Raw genomic sequence first — 24,942 nt, 5'->3', positions numbered from 1 at the left:
GAGACAAGTGCGATCCCGACAAAGACAATGCGAGAGACGACGCAAGACAGCCCGAACTTCCTTCGCTGCATGACAACAGAGTGCTTCGCTACCTTCATCGCCGATCCTAACGAAGACCGTCATTAGAAAGCAACATCAGGCGTCAAAGCACCGATGGAAAATTAAGCTGGTGACGAACGGTGACCGAACGGCTAGGCGGATTCGAACCAGGCTACTGAACTGACTAGAATTGTATTTTTCTGGCATGTTTTTTCTCCTCAAGTCTTTTTTATTCGTAGATGCATCACAGTCGCGGGCAGGAGGATGTTGCGAAAAGGAAGAGGATCGATCGCCAACGGGCAGATCATCATCATGAGCGAGTAAAGAAGAGAAGGTTAAAGAGGTGTTCTCAGCAGAGCTATGGCGCTGGTCTAGTTCCTCAATAGGCCCCACGTTCCGCTTAAAAGGCTCTTGGAGTAAGGCAACGTGGTTCTATAAACGTTGTAGCACGGTGCCTCGACGTATGCGCGTCTCCGCCGTACGGCAGCGATGGCATTTAGGCACCCGACGTGGAGCAGTGCAACGCTTTCAATTGAAACTGACTTGAGCAAACCTCTACTGTGTTATCTTATGAAGAACGAGACGGGAGAGGAACAGCAAGAGAGGTGAGCGGGAAAGAGAAGGGAGGCATTTACTTGGCAGGGGCACCAGTCGACTGTCGTCTTTCGTCGACATTTACAAGAGGAGCAGATACGCGACCATTTTTGTGCTTGCTTGCATTGCGAACGTGCTGTATTGTTTTCTGCCCCTTTCTGAAAGGGTCATTTTTCGTTCGTGGTCATTTTTTTTCCCGCTTACTATCGTAACAACCAACCCAATAAATATTCCTAACTAAATTGACGCTGTGACTTAATGTTAGTTACATATATGTTGCTTCAAATGTACCTACATTATTCTTTTCGCTAAATAAGGGGGACTTGTATGACAAGAGCCAGGGGTTCCACGAGTTTCGAAAGGTTCTATGAATATAAACCTGTTGTTCAAGTACCCGCTTAGGTTTTCGATGGAAGGCTGAATCGGGGGACAAGCGGGTACCTTTTAGAAGCCATTGTTTGCGTGCATGACACCTGGGGACTCTGTTAGGGTGTGTGGCGCCGCGTGTTTGCGGTGGCTAGATAGCGTGACCGTGGACGAGCTACGATGAAAATTCGGGCCCCTGAACTGTTGATTAATTTATTATGGGGGTTTAACGCGTCGGCACTTCTCAGGCGATGAGGCGCGCCGTAGTGGAGGCCTCCGGATTCATTTTGACCTCCTGGTGATCTTTAAAATGCGCCGCAATCCCCCTCACGCATTCTGCACTTACGTAAAAAACCCTCGTCAAATTCGCTGCCGATAGCACGCTTTCACTATTTCGTACTCTCATTCCCAAATCTGGCGGCAGTCAATCAAGACACGGTGGTGGTTTAACAGCTTGTTGTTGCGCGTGTGTAGTAAATATTGGGATACCAAGAGTACAAAACGCTTTTTCACTCATTACATAAGTGGCAAAATGTGAAGGACACAGTGCAAACTTGTATTGCAGTGCATTAGGGAATTTGTGAGTCACAGGAAGGTTCAAACGCAGCGTATACGTTACGTTTGAGTGATCGAGCCCCTACGCGACAACTCTGTTTAGCCCCCTACACCGGATTTTCTTTGTCCCTCGCCGACACGGCTTCAGCTTGCGCAAGACCGCCGATTTGCCGGATATCCGTTATCACTAGAGTGCCGACTCACGAAATAGCCTCGACCGCTGTGCGTGAGATAAGGGAGTCTGGGCACTACGCCGGCATGCCGTCTCATAGAGCGCGCTGAATTCCGCTGGCAAGGCAGAAGTTCGCAGGAGTAGGAGGTAGATTGTCGGGATGGACATTGGAGACAAGATGGGGCTTTCTGTGTCCTTGCGCTTTCTAGTGATTTGCGCTGGAATATTATCTTCGGCGTTCCTTGGGGTTCTGGGACAAGGTAACCGATCTTCATCTGTCCTTTTCTTTGAGCCAACTGTCAATAGCTTGCTTTTACATTTATCGTAATGCTATTTGTAGAAATGCCTCATTTTGTTTAGTGTCCGTGCTTTTATATTTCGTTTCTTTTAACGTCAAACCCACCGTGAAATACAGGCAGAAATACCTGCTTTTTGATTAAGTATCACCTTGTTAGCCAGAACTATCAGCGACCAAGATTTTCGGGGTTAGATTTACGTTTTCTAAGAAGCTGGTTTAATGGAGTGTTTTCACGTTCACTGAGAATGCAGCTTTGACGTATGCCTTTTTACCAAACAGTCACCGGGCTGATTTTAAATCTTATGTTTATTAATATGGTTATTGTGTAATTAGAACAAACAGGCAGGTGGTGGTGGTGGTGGTAAAAACTTTATTCCTCCAAAGCTGCACAGAAAGAGGCACCGGCAGTTATCCCTTCGCACCCAACCTCGTTAGACAAGTCTGCCGTGCATTTATCCGTAAGTTAGTTGTCTCGAGTTAGCCTTGGTTAGCAAGAGTGAGAGACTAGCGAAGATCTATAGGGTTTAGAGGGGCATGTAAACTGTGGCGATTTCTTTATATATTACGGATTTGTGGCGCATTGCGGTACATATGTTGGCATTAGCTCGACATCTAATGTTGCGGCATGTACACATTGTACTTTTTTTTAATTGCGACAGTTGCTCGTCATTCCTGGTACATGTCTAACGCTTCCATTGCGTGGAAAGTTCTAGATCGCCCCTCCGAGGTGCAAAAGGGCGCTCCTTATAAAAGCAGTCTTTCCAGGGGGCGGTTACCGTCTTATCATATCTGTGCACAGCTCCTCAGAACCTCGTGAGATCGACTAGCCGCCTGCTCAAAGGAAACCCGGTCCGTGTTTTTCCGTTCATAAACATGAAAATCTGAGATCGTCTTTCTTGAGTGGCGCTCGATGGCGTCAGAGATGATGATGAAAACTTTTACTGTGCAGAGCGGAAGGTCCTATGGCCCGTCGGTGGAAGGAAGACCCTTAGTCCGCAAACCCTTGCGCTCTAGCTGACAGACGCGCCTTAGAGATCGAGCATTTCTGGTCTTCAAGGCTCTTGATGAATCACCGTGCTTCAATAATCGTGGGAGGTAACATGGTTCCGTGATCAATAGGCTCGGTGCGACATGGGGTGGGCATCATTTTAAGCAGCAAAAAAGCTGCCTTTTATATAACGTTTCGGTAGAGTATTCATTTAGATTTTTAAGACTGTCACGATAAAAACAACTATTTCGGAAATATTTGTTGTTTATTTCCGATATAAAAGAACGTATAAAGACATTTTGGCAAAATGTTGCTGCTCAGCAACTGCAAGACATTAGTTTTACAAACCACTAGACCTTACTGGGTTCGCAATTCCAGCCATACTTGATATGCTTAAATATATTGCCGAAATACAAACACATCCTCGCCAGGAAAAGGAGCTGAACAAGATGAAAAAAACGCCCACAGCCCTGTATTCAAATACACAGGAAATGAATATGTGAAAGGTGTAACGCGTAGTGCACTAATGCGGAAGGACCCAGTTTTAAGTACAAAATCAATTATAATGAGACGAACGTTGGCTGAAAAACAGGTTTGCAAAAGACAAAGCATTTGTGCTATAGTCACCCATATTTATGTGCAGATGTTTGCTTCTAGCCCTACCAAACGTCTGCTTCTATGTACATAGAAGCAGATGTTTGGTAGGCCGGTGTTTATCTAAGAGCCGCATCCTTGTGAGCAACAGGAATTGAGATAAAGGGCGCAGTCCAGATGCTCACGGGTGGCGCGGATATAAAAGGACACGGTATAAACGAGTGGGGACTCGTCTATTACAAATAATATTGCAGACGTATAAGGCGCGACGGAGAAATAGACACAGGGATTTTCGTATATCCTGTATTTAGAGCTTGCTATTGTTATATAAAACAATTGCGCCTCGCGTTGTGACACTTAGTGGGATTAGCGAAAATTCTTCCTAAAGATTTTTTATCATAAACACTATGATCTTTTAAAAAGCCAGACGCCAAAAAATTTACACGGAGGTTAAAAAATACGCAACGTAGTATTCCACTCTTCCGGTAAGTGTTCAAGTGCGCACGGGAAAAAACACGCCCTCACATCAAACTACGCTTCCGTCTTCCCATTATCCCCAATACTTATGGAAAGCGAAAACATTTATTTTTAGGAGCTGTGATGTACTTCTCCTGTAAATAATAAAAGTAACGGCCGTATTTCGAGCGGAATACAAGATCTCACTTATGATTACTGGTATGCGCTCGCTTCGTAGATCAGTAGTCTTTCTGCATTCTGTTTTGTGCGCCTCACTGTGTTCTTAGTAAGTAAGCCTTTACGTATTCCCCTTCCCCCACCGCCCAGAAGCCTGTTTTTAGAACGCCTGCACGTAACCTCGCTCATAAGGCACTCCTTAGCCGTATACGACTTGGAAGAGGTATTTGTGGAGCGCCAGTTAATAAAATAAACCTATGGCTAGGTCATCTTGCGCAAACGACTTTTCTAGTTTTTTTTATTAAACTACCCCGAGGTATGCGTGCGGGTGTTAACCGCTGAAAGCCGTACTATATATTTTCATTTGGGGGATTGACGCAGTTTCTTCATAAAAAGTATGGTGGTGCGAAAATTGAGGTGAATCACGGCCTTGTTTATGCATATCTATCTGTTGTCCTCGCTTCTTGCTCTGTTGTATGTTTTTACTTCCTGCGGTAACCAGGTTTCCCTAATTTCCAGAAAAAACAGCTCTCAATGCTGTTTGGTCAAATGCACACACACACACACACACACACACGCACACACACACACGCGCGCGCGCGCACACACACACACACACACACACACACACACACACACACGCATATGCACGCACGCACGCACGCACGCGCGCACACACACACACACACATACACACACACACACACACACAAACACACAATGAGCTCGTGAATTCGGACTCGGTTAATAACAACTTCCAGTTAATTGGAACTGATGCCGTGGCCCGGGTACAAGTCTATACATTTCAATAGGGGAAAAATCGCCCATAATTCGACCGCGTCGGTATCCAGAGCGGTTAATTCGAACTAGCATCCTGTGGTCTGGGCAGGCTCGATTAAAGGAAGAACGGCTGGCACAGCGTGAGGCCGTGAAAGAAGCTGAGGAACGCGCGAGGGAAGCGTCCGAGCGGGAGCAGAACACGTTAGAGATGAAGCTCCGGTTGCAAGAGCTTGCGAGAGATAGTGCTGAAGGTGATCGCTCAGTACCTGAGGCCGCAGTCTCTGGACATGCAACGGCGATCAGCCCCCACAAGCTTATTCCGCAGCTTGATGACAGGAGAGACGATCTCGATGCCTACCTAGTCAGGTTCGAAAGAACCGCGGTTTCGCAGATGTGGCCTGAAAGTGAATGGGCAGTACCTTTGAGCACGTGCCTCGCGGGTCAAGCGCTGACGGTGATAGGGAGAATGACCCCAGAGGACTCCATAGATTACAAAAAAGTGGAGCTCGCCCTGCTTCAACGATTCCGCTTCACTTCGCTGGGGTACAACGAAAAGTTCAGAAACGCGAAAGCCGAAGACGGGGAAACCAGCGTACAGTTCGTTTCCCGCCTTGCTGGCTATTTTGACAAGTGGCTAGGGACGTCCGGCGTCGCTAAAACTTTCGAGGAACTGCGGGTCAAGATGATCGGTGAACAGTTCATGAAGTGCTGTCACACGCAACTAGCAGTTTTATCAATGAAAGAAACTGCAAGACAACTAAGGAGATGGCAGAAGCTTGCGACCATTTCATGGAAGCACAGGCCATCAAAAACTTGGGTAAGGCCCGAGACGAACCGAGAGGAGACCAGAGTGCAGATCAGGCCCCAAAACTATGGAAGACCCAAGGTTGCTTTATCTGCGGCAAAATAGGCCACCGGGCTAGTGACTGTCAAATCTCAGGACGGTATGGTAGCTGCGGCAAGTGCGGAAAACCTGGACATAGAACCGAGAACTGTAGAGGCAAAGAGGGCGATGCAAAACAGGTTTCGGCTTGCACCGTAGCAAAGCGCCGACATCTAGAGGAGAGGACCCCCGAACAGCTAGAAAAGAGCGATTCAAAGATCCAGTTCTGGTTGAAAACCTACCTGTGGCGACTGGGGCAATGTACAGGAAGCCGATATCGGTGCTACGGGATTCCGGCAGTAATACCGTAATCATGCGCCGTGATATTGTACTAGGCTCTTGTCTGACTGGCCACTCTTCCAGTGTGGTGTTCGTGGGCAAAACTGCGCAGCAACTTCAAGAAGCGTACGTCAAGGTCCACACGCCCTATTTTTCAGGGATGCTTCTGGTTAAATGCATGCAGGATCCATTGTATGATTTAGTACTAGGGAACATACCAGGAGCCAGACCACCCAACGACCGTGACTGGAATTGGCATCCATACCTTGATGAGGACAAGACAACCCCAGAAAACCGTCAAGAACCAGCTCAAAGCTCGAGCTGCCCTGATACTGAGATGGACTCCAAGAAGCTCGTGGCTGTCGCAGAAACCAACAGGCTGCCTACAGGTAGCTTTACCATCGCGGAGGTCGCGAGAGATCAGTTCAAGGAAAAGCAGGAGCAAGATGAAAGCCTGAAAGACTGTTTCCGGAATCGAGGGACAATATTCACATTTAGGAGTGGCAGCTACTACAAATACTTTGTAGACAGTGGACTGCTCTACCGGAAGTATCACCTGTCGTCTGGGTGGTCATTCGAGCAGGTTGTGGTACCCCAACCATTGAGGAATGCAGTGCTACAGAGGGCACACGAAGGCATCAAGACCGGACACCAAGGCATCCGAAAAACAACGGAAAGGATTCTCGACGAATTTTACTGGCCGAGGATGCATGCCGACGTGAAACGATTCTTTAAGTCCAGTTACATCAGCCAAAGGACTGCACGGAAAGGAAGAGGAGGGCGTCCACCACGAAAAGACGATCTCGAGGACAAAATAGGACGAAAGGTCGACCTCGGCTACGAAGTAGACTTGGGCAAGAAGATAACCCTGTGTCGTGTAAACATTCTCGAGAAATACGAGGCACGACAACAGGTTTCGTCGTGCGTAGCGGCCGTCAGTGCGATAGAAGGTTGCATCGATGGGGATTCTCCCGCATTTCCCCGAGGGGGAGAATGTGAAAGTGCGAATGCACGGTTGTCGGCCCGCTTGCGGCGCTTGCGCTCGGCCCCCGCAGCCCACCGCCTCGCCGCCTTCCCTTCCATCTCTTCCATCGGGTTTGTAGTATCACGTGTACACCACGCAGTTATCAAGCCCGCTATAACGCCGCTGAGTCGCCAACGCACGCCGCTGACGACGTAGTTTGAATGCGTTAAAGATATAAGGCGCGTTACTGACAATATCAGCGTGGCGTCCGTGGCTTAGTCTTTTTTTTTTTTTTTTTTTGCCTGCTTTGACATTTGTACAGCACATCACACATCATGTCATGTAATGATCTGTCAACCCTACTTGGCTGACTACTTGGCTTTAAAACTTTCTAAGACACACTAAATCGTCAAGCACAGGCAACCACTCAGGGGGATCATCCTCAGCACGAAACACTTCCCGTATATACTGTACGCTTTCAATGAAATTAGTCGGTAGCGCGTCGCGCTGCGGCCGCAAAGTCCTCGGATCGAAACCTGGCGCCGGATGCTGTTTCTTTTTTAAATATAGAGGAGCACTGCGGACGCCGACGCCGCCGCCGCCGCCGCCGGCGGTGGATGGTTTGGGGTCGCTTATAAAGTGCATTCGATTCTTCCTGCACCTCAAAACAACCAAATTGTTTGTTCTTTGTATAGACGGCTGACAGAGAAGCCTGGGAGGATTACAGCTACTGCAGTACAGCGCCCAGCCGTACCAGGGTTCATACGCAAGCCGAACGATTCCCCGACGAGAAAACAATTATGCAACAGTCAAGCGGGAACGCTTTGCGTGTGTGTGGGCCATCCGAAAGGACACCTAACACTACGAAAAGGAATTCATCTAGCAAACAGACCACCAGCCCCTGCAGTTACTTCAGAGGGCCTAGCACAGGGACAATTAAGTGCTCAAACTGAGCCTTTCTTTGCAAGTGTATTCGCCCACAGTTCACTGCATCAAGGAATACGAAAACGTAGGGCCAGATATAAAAAGCCGAGGGAAAGATCTAGCAATTTCATACGAACTTGTATGCCTAATCGTCAAGTATGCGATCAATAACTTTCGTGCACAATATTTGCAGTTTTTACTTTTTTACACTCGTCGTCATTTTGTTTATCCCGCGTAAAGTTGTGAAAGTGCGCGTGTTTCCACCCGGGAACTTTCTTGTTGGGGGGGGGGGGGGGTGATGTCATGATGTGCCCCGAGTGCGGGAAGAACAAGAAGAAATCGCGAGAAAAGACGCAGCAAGCGCGCGAGTTGCTGAGGAAAGAGAAAGAAGCGAACATCCTAAGGGGGCTCGAGACAAGGGAGGCGAGAAAGAAGAAGAACGAGGCTCGGGGTTCGAGAAAGATCGAGAAGCGATCGAGGGAACGAGCGGATTGTCTACCCCGAGGTAGCCAGGTGGACCGGCGGCAGTCGACCGGACGGCGGGTACACTGACCCTAAGAAGACACTGCGCTCCAGCGGCAGTCGCCCGGACTGAGGAAGCGCTACCCCAAGCACGCCCGTGTTCCCGCCGACCAGCTTCTCTCGCCAAGTCGTCATGGCGCCATGACTGTTATCGGAAGCCGGGGCCACGCCCCGTCAACGACCACGAGCGCCAGTGGTAGTCGCCTTCGACCGGAGCTTCGACTCGCCGCCTCTCCCGCCGCCGCCAAAACTGTGAGGCCCCTTGTGAAATTTGCCGCCGGCTTCGACTCGGACTGTTCTTGTGCGAGAGGGCGTTCGGGTGCCACGCCGGACTTTGCGACATCTTTATTCATTTTTTTCTCCTTCCGTCCCTACCTTTTTTTTATTTTCTTGATAAATATTTCCGTTGTTGCAATATGCTCTCTTGCCTCGTCACTTGTGAGCGGCTCCCACTACAGCCCTGAACTTGCCAAAACGTCATATATATATATATCTATATGCATATGTATATATTTATATGTATATATACATGCATATATATATATATAGTAAGAGCCTTGAAGGACAGCTTCCGCAGGACGTTTATTAGGTGTAGCAGCCCTCGCGAAACACACACCCAGTTGACGGCGAAGAGAAGGACGCGAGCCCAAGAAACGGAAGATGATGATCAAGATGACTATCAGAGGAAGATGGGGTATGGGATAGTGGCCACTGGTAACTGTAGTAGATGTTAACGTCCAAAAGGGGTGGCGCACGAGTAACTGTTCACATCAATTTCCCACTCCGGACGAGGCCAACGGACATTTATTTCCAACGTTTCAGCAAGGAGGCTTACCATCATTGGAAATATTCGTTGTCGCTACCTTGTTCGTAGTTTTCTTTATATATAACATGCCGTGTGAGCGTGTGTGAGTGCCGTCAACATTACTGTGTAGTTGTTGCGTTTTGGGTCACTATATGCTGTGGTCATTCTCCATCGGTTGTGGGGGGGGGGGGCAAATCTCTCATCTGCATATACCCATTATCATCATCATCTTAATCTTTATACGATTATCATCACCGGTGGCTGGTTCTGTACAGTAACTGACATGCTAGTAACACGGTACTGTGGCCAGCTTGTGTGGGGCCATCCGTCGGCCTATATATATATATATATATATATATATATATATATATATATATATATATATATATATATATATATATATATATAAGACATAAATAAGAATTGGCAGTCAAGACAACCTCGGAAAGCAAAGGGGAGGATGGAGTACGTCAAGATAAAGAATTTGGAAAATAAGAAAGTGGAGAAAAAATGCCCGCCAGGTGGGATCCGAACCTACGACTTCCAGAATACCGGTCTGGTGCGATAACCACTACCCTACTGGCGGGGCTACTTCTAGCCTTCACTTTCTGTGGTATGTATGTTCACGTGTTTTTGTTTCCTGCGCTTGGGGGTGGTAGCCAGCGCCACTCGGACTACTCGGGGTGAAGGGGACCTTCTTTTTAACCCCCCGGCCGGGACTCGAGCGTCTAAGACATGTCGAGAGTGGTCGACCAGCGTTGAACCCTGTTAAGCTAACCTTGTTCGTAGTTTTTTCTCGACTTTTTTTATTTTCCAAATTCTTTATCTTGACGTACTACATCCTCCCCTTTGCTTTCCGAGGTTGTCTTGACTGCCAATTCTTATTTCTGTCTTATTTAAACGAGCCCCTCATTTGCTATTCTGATACGCTACATGCATAGCGAGGGCCTCTGTTCTGGCAGGCTTGCTGCCAAGGTTAGCTTAACAGGGTTCAACGCTGGTCGACCACTCTCAACATGTCTTAGACGCTCGAGTCACCGCCGGGGGGTTAAAAAGAAGGTCCCTATCACCCCGAGTAGTCCGAGTGGCGCTGGCTACCACCCCCAAGCGCAGGAAACAAAAGCACGTGAACATAAATACCACAGAAAGTGGAGGCTGGAAGTAGCCCCGCCGGTAGCGTAGTGGTTATCGCACCAGACCGGTATTCTGGAGGTCGTGGGTTCGGATCCCACCTGGCGGGCATTTTTTCTCCACTTTCTTATTTTCCAAATTCTTTATCTTGACGTACTACATCCTCCCCTTTGCTTTCCGAGGTTGCCTTGACTGCCAACTCTTATTTCTGTCTTGTTTCAACGAGCCCGTCATATCCTATTCTGATTCGCTATATATATATATATATATATATATATATATATATATATATATATATATATATATATGTATATATATATATATACAGAAATTAATGCCGGCTGTCTACACCGCCAAAGAAGGCATAGGGGAATGGTTTGACTATTTCTTTACCGTTAGTGATGTTTTATTTACCGAACCCACGCCTTTCGATTAAATCTCGAATGCCTTACCAATTCGGCTAGCTGGGTGACTGTTCTCCTGCACTTTCTAGGGTATTTATATTTACTACAACGGTATCGGACATTTGAGGGTGGTAGCCAGCGGCACTTCGACTACACGGGGAGAAGGGGACCTTCTTTTGAACCACCGGGGCGTGACGCGAGCGTCTACAGCCTGTCATAATCGGGTAACTGGCGGGAACCCTCTTACGCTACCTTGGCATATATATATATATATATATATATATATATATATATATATATATATATATATATATATATATATATATATATATATGTATATATATATATATTGTAGTAAGCATGTTGCGCCCATGATAACTGTGATGAGCATCAGCCACAACGGGCAAATCCCCCTACGTGGACATGCTGCGCCGGATGCCGCTCGAGGAAGAGGACGCGCTCGTTCACCGTCGGTCTCGCGTAAAGCTGGTCGTTTCGGCTCACCCCGTTTGCGTCGACGCCTCGTTCGTGAATAAACGAGCCCAGCCTTCTACCGGAACGCCGACTATCTCCTTTACAATTTTTGGTGGAGGTTGCGGTGTTGCTCGGGTCCCCATTTATCTATCCTGGAGCTGAGAAACCGGACACTTCCCTCGAGGATGTCTCACGGAGGCCACCACGAGTCCACACCTCCTGTGGCACCTATCATCTGCCCTGGCACGGTCCGTTCGCGGGATCCCCCCTTCTTCAACGGCACTGATGACCAGGATGCTGAGGATTGGCTCATCACCTTCGAACGAGTGAGCACCCATAACAATTGGGACGATAAACTCAAACAGAACAACGTCAGTCTCTCCTTCACCGGTGTCGCGGAGACCTGGTATAAGAACCACGGGGCTGATCTACGCACATGGTCGGACTTCAATACCGAATTTACCAAGGTCTTCGGGCGCCCCGCTGTTCGGAAACTGCGCGCTGAACAGAGTTTGCGCGAACGCGCTCAGCGCATGAATGAGACCTTTACCTCTTACATCGAGGACATCCTTGACTTGTGCAAGCGGGCAAACAACGCTATGACCGAAGAGGGCAAAATCAAGCACATTCTTAAAGGCATAGCCGACGATGCCTTCCAGATGTTGCTCGCGAAAAACCCTCGGACGGTTGCTGAAGTCATAGACGCTTGCCAAGAGTTCGATGAACTTCGCAGAGAGCGGGCTCTCACTCGTAAGCCCGTGGAACAGGACCATTCCATTTGCAGCGTGGCATCTGAGGATAGGGGTGTTCTCTTCGCCCAAATCCAGCAGTTTGTTCGCGAAGAGGTGGCTCGTCAGCTGTCTCTCGTTAGCGACGTAGCGAAGCCACCTCAGTCGAATTTGGCCCCAACCCTCAGGAGCGTTATACAACAAGTCGCTGACGCACTACCAAGCACTCGACCGCCCAATTCCGCGGTAGCTCCAGTGGTATACGCCGACATAACGCCGCAACCTACGATGCCAGCCCCTTTGACCTTCGTCGACCCAGTGCCACATAGGCCTTTCACCTATGCGGAGACCGTGGCACAACCTTACACTGGAACTATGCCGGGACCCTTCTTTGCGCCTACTGCAAGCCCTGGGAGTCATGCCACTGCCGGGGTTCAACGCGTCCGGTCCATGCATGTCGCCCCGCATCCAGTGTCTACATTCGCGAATCCTTGGCGCACGGTGGATAACCGCCCTATCTGCTATTCGTGTGGGATTGCTGGACATGTTGCACGCTACTGCCGTCGCGGCATGACGGGTGGGCGCAACGCATCGTGGCCCTTACCCTATACGCCAACACCGCCCATGGAGCACGCTCCGACCCGGCTGCCCTCGACTGCTCCGTCGGATAACCGTGACTTCGTCAGCCGTCGTTCGCTTTCCCCACGACGCCGCTCACTCTCTCCGATGCGCCGTCGTACTACCAACGATGACCCGGAAAACTAGACGCCGCAGTTTCGGAGGCACAAACTGCGTCAACGTCGAAATGCCTAAGTCCTCATTGTTCGCCGTCCAATGTAATCGAAGTGTGTGTTGATGGTGTTGCTACCCTGGCGCTTATTGACACTGGAGCTGCGGTGTCTGTTATTGACGCGAAACTTTGCCGAATGCTACGAAAAGTGACGACACCTATAGGTGGTTTTACTCTCCGAACCGCTAGTGCGCAGCCGTTGAAGCCGCTGGCCGCATGCACTGCTCGGGTCACAATTCAAGGGGTTGTATATGTAGTCGAGCTCATCGTTTTGTCGGCGTGCTCTCACAGCGTGATTCTCGGATGGGACTTTTTGTCGCGCCACCACGCCATCATTGACTGTGATCGCGCCGAAGTTGAGCTGTTTCCGGAAGTAGAAAACCCGCAGGACGAGACAACCGCCAAGTTGCGTGTCAATGACGACACGCACATTCCTCCTGGCTCATCTGCGCTTGTGCCGTTGTCGTGCAACAGTATTCCTGACGCCACCGTCGTCTTCGAGCCATCCGGTCTGATTTGTGCTCGCAAAGGGTTGTCGCTGCCGTTCGCCGTTCTTGATATTGCAACTGGTGCCGGCACAATGCTCATTTCAAACCCGACGTCGTTCCCTACCACACTTTTTCGCGGAGAATGCCTTGGCGTTGTAGAAGAAGTGAATCCCGGTCTACTTGTCAGTGTATTTGAGGAGTTGACGCCCGTTGACATCACCGCCCTTGGTCTTCAGTCTCCACCTGATGACACCCTTTTGAGAAGCGCCATTGACGACGACCTTCCTTCGGCCGAACGTGACGAGCTGCTTACTCTTCTACACCGCTTCACTTCATCTTTCGACTGCTACGACACCGCTTTGGGCCGCACGTCGACTGTGTGTCATGAGATCGACACTGGCACGCACGCACCGTTGCGACAGCGACCCTATCGCGTGTCCTCCACAGAACGGCGTGTCATTGATGACCAAGTCGCGGACATGCTGAAACGCAACGTCATTCGACCATCCGTGAGTCCTTGGGCTTCTCCTGTGGTTCTCGTTAAAAAAAAGGACGGCTCTATTCGATTCTGTGTGGATTATCGCTGCCTGAACAAAATCACGCGCAAGGACGTTTACCCGCTGCCTCGCATAGACGACGCGCTCGACTGCCTGCAGGGAGCCGAGTTTTTCTCGTCATTACACTTGAAATCCGGCTACTGGCAAGTGCCCATGGCCGACGCTGATCGTTCAAAGACGGCTTTTACGACACCCGATGGCCTTTACGAGTTCAACGTCATGCCGTTCGGACTATGTAATGCGCCGGCCACATTCGAACGAATGATGGACAACGTACTGCGGGGCTTGAAATGGAAAACGTGTCTCTGCTATTTAGACGACATTGTCGTGTTTTCGCATGATTTTGAAACCCATCTCACACGCCTCGAACAAGTGCTAACATGCCTTGCCTCCGCTGGTCTGCAGCTGAACCTTAAGAAGTGCCGCTTCGCTGCTCGAAAACTCACCATTTTAGGACACGTTGTCTCGAAAGACGGTGTCCTCCCGGACCCGGGAAAAGTTCGTGCTGTGTCGGAGTTTCCGAAGCCAACAACGCTGAAGGACCTGCGAAGCTTCATCGGCCTCTGTTCGTACTTCCGCCGCTTTGTACGAAACTTTGCCTCCATCACTGCGCCTCTCACACAACTTCTCGGCGGAAGTAGAGACATTTCCGAATGGTCCCCCGAGTGTGAGAGCGCTTTCTTAACGTTACGTCGGGTCCTTACGTCACCACCGATACTGCGGCACTTTGACCCGAATGCGCCGACTGAGATCCACACTGATGCCAGTGGTGTTGGCTTAGGTGCTGTACTCGCTCAACGAAAGGACGGATTTGACGAATACGTGGTGAGTTACGCGAGCCGTACACTCACGAAGGCCGAAGTCAACTACTCCGTAACGGAGAAAGAATGTTTGGCTATTGTATGGGCAATCAGCAAATTTCGTCCTTACCTCTACGGTCGCCCTTTCGACGTCGTAACGGACCACCATGCTCTGTGCTGGTTATCGTCGCTCAAGGATCCCGCCGGCCGTCTTGGCCGCTGGGCACTCCGCCTTCAAGAGTACGATATCCGTGTTGTGTACCGGTCTGGACGGAAGCATGCCGACGCCGACGCTCTTTCTCGATCCCCGCTTGCGTCGGATATAGATAGCTTGTTCGCAGCAGACCACAGCCTGACCTCTCTGGCCATGACGGACATGGTTGCTGAGCAGCGCAAAGACCCTTGGGTTTCTTCGATCCTCGAATATTTGTCGCACTCACGGGCAGCTCCTGTGCCTCGATCACTGCGCCGTCAAGCTGCCCACTGCACTATTCGTGACCAGCTCCTATATCGCCGGAACTACTTCCCCGAAGGTCGAAAATGGCTACTCGTGATTCCTCGCCACTTGCGCAAGGACATTTGTACCACGTTTCACACCGATGCGCAAAGTGCTCACGCTGGAATCCTTAAAACCTACGAGCGCCTCCGACTCCGGTACTACTGGCGCGGGATGTACACCTTTGTCGCCAAGTTTGTTAGATCTTGCCCGGACTGCCAACGTCGCAAGTCTCCACCGCATCACGTCAATGGCCCACTCCAGCCATTGCCCTGCCCAGCGCGGCCTTTCGACCGGGTAGGCATCGATTTCTACGGCCCACTCCCAAGCACAGCCGCCGGTAACCGCTGGATCATCGTCGCCGTTGATCACTTAACGCGGTATGCCGAAACAGCTGCGCTACCGGCCGCCTCGGCTCGGGACGTTGCGTCTTTCCTTCTACGCCGTTTTGTTCTTCGGCACGGTGCTCCTCGCGAACTACTGAGCGACAGAGGCCGCGTCTTTCTATCTGGAGTCGTGGAGGCCCTTTTAGCCGAGTGCCACGTGGTCCACCGAAAGAGCACGTCCTACCACCCCCAGACAAATGGCTTGACCGAAAGGTTTAACCGCACACTCGGCGATATGATCTCCATGTACGTTTCCTCGGACCACTCTAACTGGGACCTCGTTCTTCCTTTCGTGACGTATGCTTATAATACGGCCACGCAGGCGACCACAGGATTCTCGCCGTTCTTTTTACTCTATGGTCGCGAGCCCTCCTGCATGCTAGATACAGTACTCCCGTACCGACCTGACGCCTCCGAGTACGCACCACTGTCTGACATCGCTCGACACGCCGAGGAATGTCGCCAGCTAGCCCGGCGATTTACATCGGAAGAGCAGCAACGCCAAAAGGCGCGTCACGATGACTCCGTTACAGCTCCAACATTTACGAAAGGATCACTGGTCATGCTTTCAGTACCGTGCCCGGCTCCCGGTCTTTCGTCGAAATTTCTTTCGCAATACCAAGGGCCTTACCGAGTACTGGAACAAACGTCACCAGTGAACTATGTTGTTGAACCCGTAACGTCCACCTCGGACCGCCGACGTCGTGGTCGCGAGACGGTTCACGTCCAGAGGCTGAAGCCATACTATGACCCGCTCGTCTTGTGTTCCCCGTAGGTCGCCAGGATGGCTCCTCTTTCCGCCGGGGGTATTGTAGTAAGCATGTTGCGCCCATGATAACTGTGATGAGCATCAGCCACAACGGGCAAATCCCCCTACGTGGACATGCTGCGCCGGATGCCGCTCGAGGAAGAGGACGCGCTCGTTCACCGTCGGTCTCGCGTAAAGCTGGTCGTTTCGGCTCACCCCGTTTGCGTCGACGCCTCGTTCGTGAATAAACGAGCCCAGCCTTCTACCGGAACGCCGACTATCTCCTTTACAATATATATATATATATATATATTTATAGGTCAAAACGGGGGTGCAGACACTTGGAAAACACTGAACAAGGGTTTTATTGTTCGCAACAGTTTCGAAAGGCGAACCTTTCTTCTTCAGGGGTTATTTTAGAATAGACAGAAAAACGCTTATGTACACACTTTGCCTCCGAGGGCTTCCATTTCTCCTCACCCTCGTCAATAAGAGCTCTCGGGACACTCCCGTTTTTGCTGTCCCCGAGAGCTCTCATTAACGAGGGTGAGGAGAAAGGGAAGCCCTCGGAGGCAAAGTGTGTATAAGCGTTTTTCTGTCAATTCTAAAATAACCCCTGAAGAAGAAAGGTTCTCCTTTCGAAACTGTTGGGAACAATAAAACAATAAATCCTTGTTCAGTGCTTTCCAAGTGTCTGCACCCAAGTTTTGACCTATTGCTACGGTAGTCCGGAACTTCTTACCTGCTCAATATATATATATATATATATATATATATATATATATATATATATATATATATATATATATATATATATATATATATATATATATATATATATATATATATATATATATATATTGTAGCGAAGAACCTCAATATTAGCAGATGGCCACTTTTCCAGTGGCTTGGTGGACAATCTTCCGATAAGGTTATGTGCCATGCAGCGCTTTTGGAAGGAGACGAAGTGTGTCCTCGCACAGCTCGAACCTCAGCCCCGGTTTCCTACGTCCGCTCGGACTCTGCCCGACTTGACGACGTCACCATAATATATACATATATACATATATAAATAAATAAATATATATATATATGTATATATATATATATATATATATATATATATATATATATATATATATATATATATATATATATATATATATAGGGAGTAGTAGAACTTTGAAGATGGTAGAGAACACAAGAGAAGAAAAACTTCGAACAAGGTAAAAGCACGATTGTGGCCTACGTTTCAGCAAAGAGAACTTGCTTTCCTCAGGGCAATCTCTCGCCTGGCAGGCAGGGTTTATATAGGGGTAGGACCCCAGTTGAAAGGAGAGGGAAAGATGGAAGGGAAATTGAGCAAGCTGATTGGTTTCGGAGTGTGTCGGGGGAGAGATTGAGGGGCCAAGAAGGTTGTCTAGTTTAAGCCGCGAAGTAGGTCACACGGAAGTCAGCTGATGGTTGATATTCGTGGAATTTTTGGACAGAAAGGATGAGAGGGTGCTTATTGACCCGCCGCGCGGTATAGGGAAAGGATCTCAGAACCGCAGGAAGCAGACCAGGCGGTGAGGGTGGGGTCCTGATCAGAAACTATCTGCAAGCCTCAGGTCAAAAGAAAAGATAGAGGCGGGGGAAAACTAACTAGGTCAAGGAAAAAAGAAAAAAAGGAGAAAAAAACAGGGAGGGAAACCACATAAACCCACACACTAAAGAAAAAGCAACGACCCGGCAACTGAAATGGCACGTGTCACCCACAGCAACATTCCTGGAACAGGCCTGTCCTGAAACTCAAAAACGAAAAGATAAAGTTAGAGTGACGTACGGGGCACAAGACCACGCGGAGTAAAAAAAAAGGAGAAATTAAACCAATAAAATTGAATTCCAAAACCAAAAGTGGGAGGCATGAGGGCGAGTATTAAGCTAGACGCTAAGGAATGAAAAAAAAAGGAAAAAGAAATTAGGTGACAAGGTACAGAGCAGAGTGAACGGTCATAGCCTTTGGATGAGGTATATGCACGAAAATGCCTAATGCTGTATTCCCGGTGAATATCGCAAGGATTCCATGTTGCCCTTAGACGCATTAATTCCCGCAGGTTCCATGGAGTTGAATTTGTGAATTAAGTAGGATTCTCGGTATTTCCTGTCCCTAGTAGACTTAAAATTTGACTGAAGTATATATAACTTAAGGTCATCAAAATTGTGGCCTGGTTGGTTGAAATGCTGCGCTACAGCTATGGAGGATTTGCTAAGAGTATCTGCCCGGTGACCATTAAGCCGTAGGCTCATAGGCTGACTCGTTTCGCCTATATACTGTTTGTGGCACATTGAGCATTCCAACATATACACAATGTTGGATGAAGTGCACGTAAAACTTGAATTAATCTTGTGGACATAATTACTGGCTGTGCTTTTTACAACGCAGTCTATTTGCAGGTGCCTACAAGTCTTGCATCTGGGGCGGGATCAGCTGGCTATGACTGGTTGCTTTGAAGGCCCTGTTTTAGCATGCACTAAAATATCTTTTAGATTCCTGTTTCTTCGGTAGGTAACCCTTGGTGCTTCCGGGAAAGTCTTTTTAAGTTGGTCGTTACTGGCTAAAATGGGGTAGTACTTCCGCAGTATATTGTTTACGTTTGGGAGGGCGTTTGAAAATTTAGTTATTAGGGCAGGTGGCCTGGCGCTTTCGTTTTGCCGCTGTTTTCCCACTTTTGGTTTTGGAATTCAATTTTATTTGTTTAATTTCTCCTTTTTTTTACTCCGCGTGGTCTTGTGCCCCGTACGTCACTGTAACTTTATCTTTTCGTTTTTGAGTTTGAGGACAGGCCTGTTCCAGGAATGTTGCTGTGGGTGACACGTGCCATTTCAGTTGCCGGGTCGTTGCTTTTTCTTTAGTGTGTGGGTTTATGTGGTTTCCCTCCCTGTTTTTTTCTCCTTTTTTTCTTTTTTCCTTGACCTAGTTAGTTTTCCCCCGCCTCTATCTTTTCTTTTGACCTGAGGCTTGCAGATAGTTTCTGATCAGGACCCCACCCTCACCGCCTGGTCTGCTTCCTGCGGTTCTGAGATCCTTTCCCTATACCGCGCGGCGGGTCAATAAGCACCCTCTCATCCTTTCTGTCCAAAAATTCCACGAATATCAACCATCAGCTGACTTCCGTGTGACCTACTTCGCGGCTTAAACTAGACAACCTTCTTGGCCCCTCAATCTCTCCCCCGACACACTCCGAAACCAATCAGCTTGCTCAATTTCCCTTCCATCTTTCCCTCTCCTTTCAACTGGGGTCCTACCCCTATATAAACCCTGCCTGCCAGGCGAGAGATTGCCCTGAGGAAAGCAAGTTCTCTTTGCTGAAACGTAGGCCACAATCGTGCTTTTACCTTGTTCGAAGTTTTTCTTCTCTTATATATATATATATATATATATGTATGTGTGTGTGTGTGTGTGTGTGTGTGTGTGGGTGTGTGCTTGAAACAAATAGAGCGCGACTTGGACAACGACACAAATGAAGAACGATGGGACAAGCGGAACGAGCACTTGTCCCATCGATCTTCATTTGAGTCGTTGTCGAAGTCTGCGACTATTTTTTGTCATAATGCTCCAACTTACCGTACAGATGTGCCTAAGATATGTATAATCTATATTTCAATAGTGTTTAATTCAATGAGTTGTCCAAGCGAGAGGCAGGTAAGAGTAGTCTCTTCAAAAACGGTTATGCCAGAGATAACCTTGCTAGACGCAGACAGGCATTGGTTGTGACTGTTGCAGGTCCGTAGCACATACCCACGCGAAGATTGGCGATCGTTCCCCACATACCGTTCCCTGCTCCAATTAATAATTGCAATATATATATATATATATATATATATATATATATATATATATATATATATATATATATATATATATATATATATATATATATATATATATTTATATATCTGTGTGTGTGGGTGGGTATGTATATAATGCTCTTAATTTGCACAAAAAAGCGATCATTGGCCTTAAAGAATGGATACAACCCAGCTACGCGTTTCCTTTGAGACCCGGTTTTGTCCCGTTTCACAATTTGTTTTTTTTTTATCAGGTGTGCCTACCGAAGAGAAATGTACAGCCACGGCAATCATCGGCTGCTACTTGAAGTACTACCGTGTGTTGGAGCATCATGATCTCAAACCAGACGACGACGGTCGTTTGAACAACACTGTATTCGACAGGGTCTGCAAGTATGAAAGTTATTTTTCCCTGGACTACACTTTTATTCTTCTGTTGCGCGGACACCTTAAAATAAAAAAGACTACCTTGGCGGCTTTTCCCACATTTACTTTTTTATGAGGTGTCCAAACAGTCTTTGAAATGTTTTCAAGAATGGAGCTCACGAAAGGGTAGCGGCAACGGTATAGAATTAAGGTGGCCTTGCCTTGCTTGTTTTTGTTGTCGACCGTAAACTTCTGAATTGCTCGCCAAAATGCAACGGAGAGATATGTCCCTATGGTGAGGTGAAATACTGCGGACGATAGCGCTGGCCAGAAGGGTTATCCTGACAGGACACAATGAAGAAAGCCGGTTTTGTTGCTGATGAGGTCAGATGCTCTGCGTAGAGACAAACCGTAGGGGGATCGCGAACTTGTTTAAAGTTCAATACTCTGGATATTTTTAGTGAAAATGGAGTAAAAGCTCAAATTTTTGTAGGCACCAACAGCAGCAACCTAATCTCCATGGTGCTGTGCACCTGGCAGAGGTATCACGTAATGTAGTCCTTGCGACCACTGTTACTGGCCTATATTTGGCGTATGGAAAGAAATTTCCACGTCACTTAGATGTCGGTGCACGTTGAAGATTTGTTTTGGCGTATATTCTTCCGCACAGCGCCAACAAAGCCCAGCGAATCAGATGTATATTTATGCAGTTGCAACGTTTAGGAGACCAAGAATAAAATAGTCCATGTCTTCGCTACTGGTACGTTATTCGTTCTTAACGAGTTATGGTGGTCCTCAAGGTAAGACGCTGTAGGCACATAACGGACCTATTGGCCAATTTGACGGGATAAATTTGGAATGTCGTACTTCGTACTTGTCGTACTTGGAATGTCCTTTTGCGTCGTACTAAAACACGTGATCCAGAAACTTGGGTTTGAACTTACCATGCTTACACAAAAGGTGGGTGGAGGTATCGGCTTCTGCGTTGACATTCGGTTACGTAGCCTATTGTTTTGGGGAGTAGCAAACTTCAAGGGACATTCAGTTGTGTTGACGTAGTCACACCCTTAAAAGTTTGTAATGTTCGATGATTGAGGCCTGGTCATAAGAGGGCATTCCGTATATGGGGTCTTAAACTGCAAAGAACATTTAAAACATCAAAATCGTAGTGACGTAAGTGGACACGCAGCGCCCACATACGCCTTTTATGCGTTGTGTTCATGAATCCTCTCTTTATATACCAACAGCATCTGTTCCTAAACACTCGTAATTGACGCCAAAAGCTAGATAAAAAAGACATTTAGGATGCGATTCTTGCCATTTGACAACAACTGTGAAAGTAATCACGGCTGTTGTTTTTAAGCTAGTCCTGAATAAATCTAGATGCGCTGCAGAAAAAAAAAAGAAATGTACAACGGAGAGACACACTCTACGATAACCTAAAACCTTATTTTAAATCAGAACAGGCAACCGCGTGTATACTGAAACTTATCCCAATAATCCCCTCAACCACAGTCAACCACGAAGTAGTCGCTACATAATTAAAAACTTCTTGTGAGCCGAAAAGCCAATGCTAATGTCAGCACGAGAACCTGACTGTTTTGGTTTGTGGTACAGAAGATGCCAGAAAAATTTCAGAAAATTTTCCGTTGTCTCTCGGCACTTAGGCTTCAGCATAGTCGTTCAGGCGTGCCTTTCTATGTATTGGTTAAGCTAGTGAAGACACGATGTGCGACGGATACACTGCTGCTGCTAATCGGGAGGCGTGACATTCAAAATGCAGGCTCTTTTGGATCAGAAAGTACTTTATCAAGGCGTTGTAGAAGTAAAAGACTTGACGATGCCCCTCCGTACCAGCTTAAGATGAGCCTAGTCATAGGGGAGCAAAGGGGAGCAAAAGGAGCCAAGTGAGAAGAAAAGGAAATCCATCGCCTTTAGGTAACTCATGCGTAGTTTCGAAATCGAAGAATTTCGTCGTGATGAGCGGCAAAATTTCGGCAACATCTAGTTCTTGTGACACTTCGCGGAGTGAAGTCAAGCAACGTACCGCTACAGATATTTTATAAACACTGTTTTATGCCTGTCGGGAAAGTATATCTACTTCCTAAATGCACGAGTAACATACGCTAGTAAAAATAAGTTGGATAACTGAATTCGTGAAAGATTTACTTTAGAATCTTTAGGAACACCATTTTATTTGCGGAAGGCGGAATCACTTCGCTAGTGTAGGTTAGGGAAAATCCAAAAACCACTTTTTAGATATTCCTAAGGGCTACACATATCAGCAAAACGCGCTTCGCTATGTGAATGGGTGACCGAGAAAATCACGAATTCGCGAAACCACAATGCATGTTAGCGGCTACAACGACAAGCATAGCAGCCAACAGGACGCTACTGTTTCTTAGTAGTTGATGCCTCTACTGACAAACACTGCTTACAGTTTCTAAATCTTAGGTACAAAGAGGTAACATACCCTGTGTTAGCATCACAATTTCATGCAACCTTTTAGGATCGTGGGATTTCTTGAAAAGCAGTTGTGTAGCACTTTGAGGCCATATAAACGAACGTTCTTACTGGTATAAACACGTTTCAAGCACATGAATACCTGTCCCACGAAGCATCGATTTAAATTTAACACTTTCTGTACGGTTTTCTTGCAGTGAAGTAAAAATGAAAAGTCCATGCCACAGGGAAGATGAGAAGTGCCCTCAAAAAGCGGGGATGGATCTTAACCGACAGGAAAGAGGTTACGAATTGCTGCGTGACTTCGTCTGTGATACTGAGTTCTTCAAAGGTAAGAATTAAGCTTTCACATTTTGTTGCTAGCAGAAGAGTTTCGAAAAGATTTTCACTTCACACATTTTATTGTGCTTATTTTCCGCTTTAAATAAATTTGCCTCTTTAGTAATATTGAAGATGTCCGAAAAGACTAACTATTCCATGGAAGCATGCGCTTAATCGGGATGACCTGTCAGTACGTAAAGTACAACGCCTCTTACAATATAAAAAGGCCAAGCAAAAAATCAGGAAATATCCCCTTTTCCGGCGGAAAAAAATTGCAAAGTCCTGTAGGGCCCTAAATATTCCGGAAAAGTATAAGATTATACCCATGGCCAACCTAATTACGCAGCACGAAAAACCAGAAGTTAGTTGTAAATAGGCAAACCATAATGTAACGGTGATCTCACACGTTGAGAGTTGTACCAGGTGAAAAGAGGACGTTTATTTTAAAAGGTGAACTTGTTCCCAACAGCAAGCCAGTCAAAGTCAGCTTCCACTTCTTTCTCGTCTTTTTTTTTTGCCTTGGCCTCCCGGTGGCCCGAAACCTTGTTCTTCTTCTTTGACCGCGTTATCGAAGGGAGTCGTGGCATTGCACCCACCCCCTCTTTGGACAACAGCAAAAGAAAGGAGTAGCAGTCATGCCGGTGGCTTACTGTGGTAGGGTATAGTCGGGCATGTAGCGCTGCGTCATACTTAAGGGTTGCACGTTGGGTGTAGCATGGCTTAATGCGCACCACATGCACAACTTCTGGGGCAGTGCTACGGCGGGAAGAAAGTGCTGTGGTGTCTTAGGGTAAAACCTCGTAATTGACGGCTCACAGACGGCGAATAACATGATACCGTCCGAAGTATCTGCGAAGCAGCTTTTCTGAAAGTCCTCGGTGGCAAATCGCTGTCCAGACCCACACATTAAGAAGAAATTCAGAAATTAAGAAGAAATAAACGTGGGCAGGGCATGGAATGCGACGGCAAGACAACCGTTGGTCATTGAGGGTAACAGTGTGTATCCCTAGAGAAGGCAAGCGTTGCAGGGGGCGGCAGAAAGTTAGATGGGCAGATGAGATCGAGAAGTTTGTGGGGATACATTGGTCGCAGTTAGCACAGGACGAAGGCAATTGTAGATTAATGGGAGAGGCCTCTGCCCTGCAGAGGGCGTAGATAGGATGAGGATGATAATGCTGGTGATGATCATGATCATGGGATGCCATTTGCGTTTCGGCTTTTCGTCATCCTCTTATCATCGTTCTTGCAATGGAGGATCTTGGTGGTCAGTGTCGCCAGCGGCCTCGCCTCCGGAGGCCACTGGTTTCAGTTTCCCCGGTGTTAAGGGCTTCCGCAGAGTCGGCCGGCAGTACCTGAGGAGAACCATGGGTTAGAGGACCTACCTCGGGCAGGGGACGGCGTCCGGGACTGAACGCGTTGTGGCAGAGACGTGTACTGACGTTCAGCGATGTAGTCGGGCGGAAACGTCTCCCGGCGTTCGGTGGTGTCCAGTAGAAACCTGTTCTGGTATTCGGTGGTGTAGTCCGCGATCTTCGGTGGTCGTTGTCCGTTTCGTGGTGGTGG

General features: G+C 47.8%; 1 protein-coding gene across 2 annotated transcripts in view; it reads left to right on the top strand.

Moving 5' to 3' along the window:
- Positions 1-1,820: 1,820 nt before the first annotated feature.
- The window catches only part of LOC144158667 (uncharacterized), a 39,598-nt gene continuing 16,476 nt past the window's right edge, over positions 1,821-24,942 (top strand). Inside the window, exons 1-3 of one of the 2 annotated variants that reach the window (XM_077689699.1) lie at positions 1,821-1,986; positions 20,484-20,622; positions 23,256-23,389. In XM_077689699.1, coding sequence (XP_077545825.1) covers positions 1,887-1,986; positions 20,484-20,622; positions 23,256-23,389 — 373 coding nt within the window. In that variant the 5' untranslated portion in view covers positions 1,821-1,886. The remainder of the gene's footprint in view (positions 1,987-20,483; positions 20,623-23,255; positions 23,390-24,942) is intronic. The other variant, XM_077689700.1, reaches the window with a different exon arrangement.

The sequence above is a fragment of the Haemaphysalis longicornis genome, unplaced genomic scaffold (assembly GCF_048455015.1).
Source record: "Haemaphysalis longicornis isolate Haplotype H1 unplaced genomic scaffold, Haemaphysalis longicornis Haplotype H1 scaffold_10, whole genome shotgun sequence".
NCBI lineage: Eukaryota > Metazoa > Arthropoda > Arachnida > Ixodida > Ixodidae > Haemaphysalis > Haemaphysalis longicornis.
The sequence above is the reverse complement of the archived record's forward strand: the minus strand, read 5'-3'. Positions and strand labels throughout refer to the sequence as shown.